The sequence below is a fragment of the Enhydra lutris genome, unplaced genomic scaffold, assembly GCF_002288905.1.
Source record: "Enhydra lutris kenyoni isolate GAN:26980312 unplaced genomic scaffold, ASM228890v2 scaffoldscaffold74, whole genome shotgun sequence".
Classification (NCBI taxonomy): domain Eukaryota; kingdom Metazoa; phylum Chordata; class Mammalia; order Carnivora; family Mustelidae; genus Enhydra; species Enhydra lutris.
Genome location: NW_019154158.1, coordinates 606,389 through 615,940, shown reverse-complemented (window position 1 = coordinate 615,940; position 9,552 = coordinate 606,389). Strand labels below are relative to the sequence as shown.

General features: G+C 38.9%; 1 protein-coding gene across 4 annotated transcripts in view; it reads left to right on the top strand.

Moving 5' to 3' along the window:
* The first annotated feature begins 590 nt into the window (after positions 1 to 590).
* LOC111160139 (MON2 homolog, regulator of endosome-to-Golgi trafficking) overlaps positions 591 to 9,552 on the top strand; it is a 106,121-nt gene continuing 97,159 nt past the window's right edge. For all 4 annotated transcript variants that reach the window (XM_022522994.1, XM_022522993.1, XM_022522991.1 and 1 more), the window contains exon 1: positions 591 to 989. In XM_022522994.1, coding sequence (XP_022378702.1) covers positions 879 to 989 — 111 coding nt within the window. In that variant the 5' untranslated portion in view covers positions 591 to 878. The remainder of the gene's footprint in view (positions 990 to 9,552) is intronic.

Genomic DNA, 9,552 nt, shown 5'->3' with positions numbered 1-9,552 from the left:
ACTGCAATTTAGGTACTAAGGAGGGACAAAAATTAACAGGAGGTGGGCATTGACATGGGGCCACTAGCCCAGGGATTCGAGGGGCCAGAAATGAAGAGGGACAAAACAGATGCAGATTAAGCCAAAAGGAAGCAAACTGTTTACACCGAAATACAATTTAACTCAAACACACGCCAAGAGATAGGCCAAGAGATACGTGGCTCCGTTCAGAGAGCAGTCACCCAAAAAAAAGCAAATTTAGACGAGGTAAGTACCTGCCCAAGTGTGTGCGGGGGGGAGGGGGGCGGGCTGCGAGGGTGGGGAATGAGGGAAATGGCTCCTCCCGGAACCTGGCGGGTCCCAAACGTGACCACGCCCCCCTTCCCCGCCCCTCCTGCGGCTCACCGCCCCAGTTGGCCACGGCGGGGGCGGTGGCCATGGTGCCCGGAAGTGAGGCTGACGTGTCCCGGCCGCGCTCGGAATTGTGGGCGACTCGGGTAATGGCGTCGGCGAGTCTGGAGGGCTTGGGGAGCAATCGCTGAAGCTTTTTGCCAGGTTGGCTGGTGACGAACTGTGGCCGGACCCCGCGGCAGCGGGAGGGACCTGCCCGCCTTGTGGGCTCCTCGGTCAGAGCCGGCGGAGCCTAGCGGGGCGGGGCAGCTGCGTGGGGCGCCTCGGATAGGAGCCGTGAGAGTTGCGAGGAGGTTGCGGGAGGCGCTCGGGTACGCTCCGGGGTTCGCAGCCCAGGCCTGGCTGAGCCCCGCGGAGCCCAGGAGGCGGGCTGCGGAAGGGCCAGAGAGGCCAGAGAGGCCAGGAGGAATCTGCCTGTCGCCCCCAGGGGCTGACAGGGCTGGAGTTCGTTTGCGCCGCTCGTATACTGGCTTGTAGTTTGGTGGATCATGTCCGGCACCAACAGCCCCGAGGCGGTGAAGAAGCTGCTGGAGAATATGCAGAGCGATTTACGGGCCTTGTCCCTGGAATGCAAGAAGAAATTCCCACCTGTCAAAGAGGTAAGCTTTGGACGACGTTGGGAGAAGGCACGGTAAGCAGGTCCGGTCCTATTAGACCCAGCCCTTGGCTCCCAAACTCCTGTCCTGTCTAATTTTCACTTGGTCCTCACCTTTCCAGATTTACGAGTCAGTGGCTTGCACCACAAGCGCGTTTTATAGTTTCCTTTGAAGACGACTGGGGTGCTTTGATTTTCTCTACTCCTGTCCTCAGCGTTTATAAATGAACTTCGGGGAGTGAGCCGATTCAGCTAATGTACCTTATTCTCGCCTCTTCTGGCCTTTTTCAAACTTGAAACTAGCCAAACCAGAATTGAAAAACTTAAGTTTGTTGCTTCTAAAAACTGTTACCCATCGTTGTGGTAAAAAATCTCCGCCCCTCACGTTTAAGTATGTATCACTCAATGGGAAGTAGTTTTCCTTCTTGTCGTGTGTTACGCAGCCTAACTCTGTGTCAGTACTATCAAGTATTAGTAAATTGTGCAGTCACCTAACTTATGATAAATATTGAAGGCCCACAATAATCACGTTAAGTCTTGTTATCAGCAAAGCTGTAATGGGACGTTTGGGTTTAAATTCAATACACGCTTCATCTTTCTTTCATGTGTGAATAGGGTTAAAGGGTGGATTTATTAGATTATGAGGGGAAGGTTTTCAGAGCAAAAAGCTTATTATTAAAAACAGTCTTCAATTAATAATATATATAAATTGTCCAAATATTTCTAAGTTGAAAATTTTAATTTAATCACTATTGACCTTTTCTCTTAAGATGTCATTTATTTCTCTTAAGCTTTTTAAAATCACCTCTCATTTTCCTTTCTCTTACCTGACATAAGGTATTTCAATGATATTTTTGTAAGGGCAATTTTTTTTTTAAGACTTTATTTATTTATTTGAGAGAGAGAGAGAGAGAGAGAGAGAATGAGAGAGCGCATGAGAGAGGTCAGCTGGAGAAGCAGACTCCCTGCCGAGCAGGGAGCCTGATGTGGGACTGGATCCTAGGACTCCAGGGTCATGACCTGAGCTGAAGGCAGTCGCTTAACCAACTGAGCCACCCAGGTGCCCCAAGGGCAATTATTTTTATTCTTATTTAATGTAGTTTGGTATACCAGCAATTTCATTTACTATTTAGGATTCACCAAAAATTCACTAAGGAATTTTGGAATGTTTTCATGTTAATTTAAATGTTTTGCTTTTATTATTATAACAATTTTATAATTAAAACTTATCCAGTAAAGTTTGGATTTTAGGCTTCCAAGGAACCTTAACTTTTCTGTAAGTGCTTTTGGTCTCATCAGTCTTCAACAAACTCCATCTAGTATTTCTTTAATAAAGTAAGCAAATATTACCCAATAGTGGAAACCTGATGTGCCACTTTTGGAAAGATGATTATCATAATATGTTTTATTTCAGATACTCAGTAGCTTGTGATACAGATTTTCATTATTTTCTCTGTATCCTCTTCTGTTGAAAGTTACACTAAGTAATTTTATTTTATTTATTTTATTTTTAAAAAAATTTTTATACTAAGTAATTTTAAAGAATTAAGCAGTTTTAAAGAATTTTAAAGAGTCAGGCTGTTCTATTTGTAAGAGAAATGCTCATTATTGAAATGTCAAATCCATTTTGTAATTTTAACAATTTATAGAACTGACTGTTCCCAGCTCTTATAATTTATATAGAGACTGAGATTTCTCTATATTACACATAAAGGCCTTTGTGGGCTTGCTTGAAAATTTAATTGCCATTTATTACATTATTTCTTTAGGAAAATGCATTCAGAATTCCAAACAGGTAACTTACAGAGTTCTAGAACTCAGTCCATCTAATCTAGGAACTTTCATTAAAACTCATTAGTTTTTTTACTTGAACGTAGGCCAAAGAGATACTTAGTGATTGCACCTACTCTTTGAGGTAATGGCAAAAATAATTCTTGGTGTGATAATAAATAAACAAATAATAAATAATAAATAAATAAATAAATAAATAAATCTTGGTGTGATACATAATTTCCTATATAGTACCTACTCCTTAAGAATCCGTTGAATGTTAGAACTTTGACTCCTTAACCAGTGGCACTTCTAATATACTTAAGGTCCCATTTTAGGAATTGGAAAATGACCATTACTGTGTCAAGTTTAAAACAAGAATGAAGTAATTAGTCTGAAAATGATGATTCTTTAGGAGGGACCCTTGATTTTCAAGAAATATTTTGGTTGAATTAAATTTTTCCTGGGAATTAATAGCAGTGCCAAGTTTTGGCTTTTGTTCTTTCAGGAACTGGTACATTTTTGTTTTATTTATTTTGGGGATGGGGAGAGGATGGTGCTTGGTAGACCTTAAGGCAAAGCCTTTCTCACTATAAGAAGCTTTACTAGTTAACGCTGTCCCAATATCTTCGCAGTTATTACTTGAAAAATACTTACTCTGAACTACTTACAAGGGTACTAAACAACTCAGTGCAGTACAGAGGTAATTGCACATGTGCTTTGGAAGGGATGCCTTCTTCCCCACTACCTTTTAAACAAGGTAGAATGAAGTGATAGCTTCTATATTTAGTCTTTAAGTTTCTAGTAATTTCTATTTTTTTGATCATGGTGCTTACAGAAGAAAAGAGTATTGGTAAAGGATAGCGCCTTATTTATTTATTTATTTATTTTTAAAGATTTTATTTATTTATTTGTCAGAGAGAGAGAGCACACAAGCAGGGAGAGCGGCAGGCAGAGGGAGAAGCAGGCATCCCATCGAGCAAGGAACCCAGTGCAGGACTCAATCCCAGGACCCGAGGATCATGACCTGAGGGATCATGAAGGCAGAGGCTTTACCGACTGAGCCACCCAGGCGTCCCTTATTTATTGATATTTACTTCTTATCTTTGGATTTTCCACATGGTTTTCTCCATCTTAATTGTTTTCATTTATAAATCTATCCTTTGCCTATTAAATTGTTTCAATAGTGGCTGTAATTTCATTGTCATTTTATAATAAAAGTAATAATTCAATAATAACAGCAGTATATTCCTTCTCCTTGTATTCCTGCTTATTTTTCTTAGTCCTTAAATATAGATTTTAATGCTTCAGCTGTGTAACTTTTTTAGCACAAGTGTGCTAGCTAATTTGTTCTGGAATATTTGTATGAAAAATTGTTTCTTTGCTTTAAAAATTACTTTAAAGCTTTGTAAAATCATTTCTGTATAATTGAAATTCAGTGCCTTCAGAGGTAGTAATCTCTGAAGCTTTCTGTTTATATATTTAATGAATAAAACATTTTGGTCGTTTTCTGTTTGCAGGCATTACTCTGGAGACAAATGAGGGGGATCTAAGATTGGAAGTACAGTCAGAGAGAATTTGTAATTCTTGAGTTGAGCTTTAATAGGATGAGTAGAAGTTAGCCAATAGAAGAAGAGGAGGGGGTCATTCCAGGCAGAGGAAATAGCATATGTTTATATTTCATGTCAAATAAATTTCATGCTGAAGGTAATTGGGAGCCATTAAAGCTTTTTAAGAGCAAGAATAATATGATAAATTCATATTTAGTAACCTTTTTTCAAAGATTTAATTTATTTATTTGAGAGAGAGTGAGAGAGAGCACAAGCATGGGGAGTGGGATAAGCAGGCTCCCCACTGAGCAGGGACCCTGATGGCGGGGCTCGATCGCAGGACCTGGGGACATGACCTGAGCTGAAGGCAGATGCTTAACTGACTGAGCCACCCAGGTGCCCCTTAGTAACATTTTCCTGACAGTATTGGTGGAAAGAATTAGAGGGGACTGAGATTGAGGCAAAGAGAGCAAATTTAAAAAATGATTGCCTGCATGAAGGTAGCAGTAGACGAAGACAGAAGGTAACTTGCATTGTGGTGAGCATGTGTGAAAGAGAGAGCATGGATTAAAGAGAGACTTAGCAGGTAAAATTACCAGGGCATGGTGACCTCCTATATAACACGGAGAGAGATATCTGTGATGCCTCCCAGGTTTTGGCTTGGGAAACAAGATAGATCTCTAAGAGAAGGAACATAAGAGGAGTTGATGTTTTTGGGTAAAGTGAGTAGTCCTGAATATAATAAGTTTAAGATTCATGTGTGACATCCAAGTGGAACTGACCAGTAGGAGTTCAAAAATGATCATTTGGTTCTTAAGGGGAAGGTCTAGAATTTCAGATTTAGAAGTATCAGTTTATACACGATAATAGAAACCATAGGAGTAGATAAAGTGATTCTGGAAGAGTACATAGAATGAGAATATCAGGTCCAAAGAAGGAACTTTGGGAAAAAAGAGCAATAAAGGGAAAGAGGTAGCTGGCCAACTAAAGCTAAGGATATGGGAGAGAAAGGGAATACTTGTAAAGCAAGGTCCCTGAGAAAGCTGGAGTTTCAAGGGCATAAGTGAATGAACTTGCTTTCAATCTGAGAAGGAACATATTTTCCTCAGACCAAGGAAGGGAAAAAGAAAAAATGAATTTGAATGTGATAAATTTGAATGAGGGACATTGTGGAGAGATAGGAAGTTGTGGACAGTTTGGCCTACTACCTCTATTCTTGGTAAGGTAGGAAACAAGCTTACTGCTAGGAGTAATTAGTGAAAGAAGTGATGGGTAGAAAGTTTGAGGGGAGCAGTGGATCACTTTAGAGAAGTAGAGGAGAAATTGATTTGGGACACTTAAGAGTCTTAGCAGGAAAAGTGATTGAAATGATGATAGACGGTGAGATCTATGTTGTATTCCTAAAGAAGGAAATCCAACAAAATTTTGGTTGATTGGAAGAAGATGGAAGGTTAAGGCACTAGCAGCACCAGTTGAGCTGAGGAGTGGGAGAGCTAGAAGGACAGGGATTGGGACAGTAAGGGGATAGGGATTTCAGATTGCCAAATTAGGCTGCCCTAGAGGATGATGAAGTCCTGGGAATGGGTGGTAGAAGAGGAAGGGAATGAAGATCATTGGAGTTGAGGTGGTCAGAATTAGGGTTTTGAATGGATTTTTTCTTTCCTTTTTAATGAAGTGGAATCAATAAGGGTATAAATAGTAAAAAAAAAAAAAAGTGCAAGTAGTCTTTCCATGCCGGGTGCTTTGTTTTGTCTTGTGTATTTGGGCTTGATAAGAGTTAGTTGTCAGGGATTTTTGCCTTAAAAAGCAAAAGTTCTTATAGTAGAGTTCCTCAGTGCCCAGTGTTTTTATGTATTAGTTTGGTGAGAGAGATGCCTTTTACTTATCATGACAGGATTCTTTGTTTAACCAGCTGTTTGAGGACTGAGGACCAAGTTGGTTGGCTCTTCTGGTAGGGAGAATATCTCATTTTCAGGATCGTTTGACAGTTAAGAATGAGGGCTGGATAATGTTTGCATGCTTAAACGGGAGCTATTTTGGTTTAATATTTTATAATGTAGTTTTTTTTTTTTCTGTTGATGTTGGTTGAACAAATTTACTCATGACACAACCAATTGTGTTCTTTTTCTCAGAAGTGTAATAGAATAAGTTGGTGTTTTGTATATTGAAATAAATTTTCATAATTTATTCAAAAAAACTTACCAACCCCAGTCACATTAATATGAGAAGTATGTAAGGAGTTGGAAATCATTTTGTCAAGACTTATTTTCCTGTATAATGCAATTTTAGATAATTAATGTGTTAGGTGAGTAGCCTTTAGCCTTTGTTTCTTTTCTTTTTCTCTTTTTTCCTTTGACTCTGCTCTTTCTATGACATTATTCCATCGCTTCTCGGCCTTTTGGCTAAGATCAAGTGTAGTATCTATGACTTTATTCCAGAAGAGTTACCCTAGATTCCTAAGGTCTCATTAAATTCATTTTCTTCTGATTAATGGTTTAAATGTTAACTTCAAGAATAATATAAGCAGAAATGTTTTCACTAGAACTTCTAGGAAATTTTTCTAGATTATCGCAGTATTCTAAGAGCATTTTACAGTGAGAGTTCTTTAAACAGCTTTTGGTTAGTCTGTAACATGTCTTATACATTTATGAAAGTACCATTAACAATGACATTTATTGTTAAAATATAAAACATTTTTTTCACTAAGTGTTTTGATCATTGTATTTTTACTTCTATGAAGAAAATGAGAGCAAAGATCAGTAAAAACATCTTTTAGTCCAATGTATTGATTATCTTCTTATCACTGTGCTTTGGTGATACAGAAGAAATAAAAGACATTAGGACATACTTCAAAAATGGGATTTTTCCCATTTTTCTTTTATATAAGTAGAGCTTATTTTCAGTCATGTATAAAACATTGGGTTTTGCTATCGCTGTTATAATTTAATAGGAATTTATTAGTGTCTTAAGTGTAAAGCATGGTGGGAAATAAGAAAATGAATGAGAGACTGCCTTTATCATTATTTATCATATTAAAAAATCTAAAAAAATAAAACAAAACCTACCTTTCATTTAATCCCACTTTATTTTTTTTAAAGATTTTATTTATTTATTTGACAGATAGAGATCACAAGTAGGCAGAGAGGCAGGCAGAGAGAGAGAGGAGGAGGCAGGTTCCCTGCTGAGCAGAGAGCCGATGTGGGGCTCGATCCCAGGACCCTGGGACCATGACCTCAGCAGAAGGCAGAGGCTTTAACCCACTGAGCCACCCAGGCGCCCCTAATCCCACTTTAAATGTTGCTTATCCATTTGTTGCATGAATGAATCAGCTTTACAGATAATTTTCTTTTTTCTTTTGAAGATTTATTTATTTGATGGGGTACCTGGGTTGCTCAGTCATTGGGCATCGGCTTGGGTCATGATCCTGGGGGCCTGGGATTGAGCCCAGCATTGGGCTTTCTGCTTGGTGGGAAGTCTGCTTTTCCCTCTCCCACTCCCCCTGCTTGTGTTCTCTCTCTCGCTGTATCTCTCTCTGTCAAATAAATAAGTGAAATCTTAAAAAAAAAAAAAGATTGATTTATTTGAGAGAGACGGAGCATTTGCCTGCAAGGGGGAGGGGCGGTGGAGGGAAAGAGAGAGAGAGAGAGAATGAATCTCAAGCATACTTTGCACTGAGTATGGAGCCTGATGCAGGGCTTGATCCCACAGCCCTGAGGCATGATCCTGAGAAACACGACCTGAGCTGAAACGAAGAATTGGATGTCCAACCAGCTATGCCACCCAGGTGCCCCCAGATAATTTTCTAATTTTCTCATCCCTTCATTCATTTGTTCATGAATTAGTTTTTGAGTACCTGCTGTGTGCCATGTACTGGTAGTTGCTACAGCAAAAACTGTTACAGCTCCTTCCCAGGGTTTTCAAGCTATTATGTTTCCCTCTGTTTTCTCAATTTTCATTTAAACTTATTTTAAAAGTTATTTCCTCATAACTCTTATATTTTACCTTCTGTTATAGTGATTTTAGGGTTTTTGTTTTTTGTCCAAATAGCTCCTTATGGGTAAATCTTGAATCTTGTTTATCTTTCTGTTCACCATAGTGCAAAGCATTTTTATATCTAGGAAGAACTAATTAGTTACTTGTTGGAGATTAAAATTTTTTTAAAAGGAAAGAAAAGGGATACCATATATATAGGCATATCACATATATTGTCCTCTAGGGAATGTTCTAGATCTCCCTATTCCCAAGTGTAGACTTCACTTTAGGTCTTTTGATTTTACCTGACATCCAAAATCATAAGTCTTTAGGCAGCTTTATGCCTGCCTGATGTCTTATGAGTACATTTTTATTTTTATTTTATTATTTTTTTTTATGAGTACATTTTTAAATCCAAGTTGCTGTTAACTTGAATTTCACAGTACTTCTTTAACTCTTTTTTTATGCTACGTCCTGTGGATTATTAATTTGGACCTTTGGTAAATTAGTTCTGATTTTGAGATCTGTTTTCATAGATGAAAGTTAAAAAAAAAAAGTTCATTTTTTTTTTTTTAAACAGAACATAATAAAGAACATAGAAGCTTTGACAAAGGGAATTAGCATTCCTTTTTTTTTTTTTTTTTTTTTTCCAGTTTGTCCCTAGTTCAAGTAGTGGACATTTGTTAATTCTCTTCCTAACATCCATTTCCTCTTCCTTCATTTCTAGACCTTTGGATTGAGGTGAATTAATCTTACTCCTTCTTCACGGTACCATACCTTGATTAGTTTAATCTAGTTTAAACCCTCCCCACCCCCACCATCCCACCTTCATTTCTGCCCAACTTACATAATGCCAGTGAGTGCTCCTGGACAAGGAGTTTCCTTTCTTTCTTAAAAGCTACTGAAAGAGGGGCTCCTGGGTGGCTCAGTGGGTTAAGCCGCTGCCTTTGGCTCGGGTCATGATCCCAGGTCCTGGGTTCAAGCCCCCCATCGGGCTTTCTGCTCAGCAGGGAGCCTGCTTCCTCCTCTCTCTCTGCCTGCCTCTCTGCCTGCTTGTGATTTCTCTCTGTCAAATAAATAAAATCTTAAAAAAAAAAAAAGCTACTGAAAGAGATCTTTATTAGATAGTGTCATATAAAATTGTGAGGTGTAGAATGACTGCAGCTGTTTTTATTGCTAAGATTGGAAGTGGCCTAAAGATTTACCTACCATGGAACAGGACAGATCCAGTAGAATGGCAAAGAAGTGGAACTGCAGCCCTGATGGCCTTGTGAA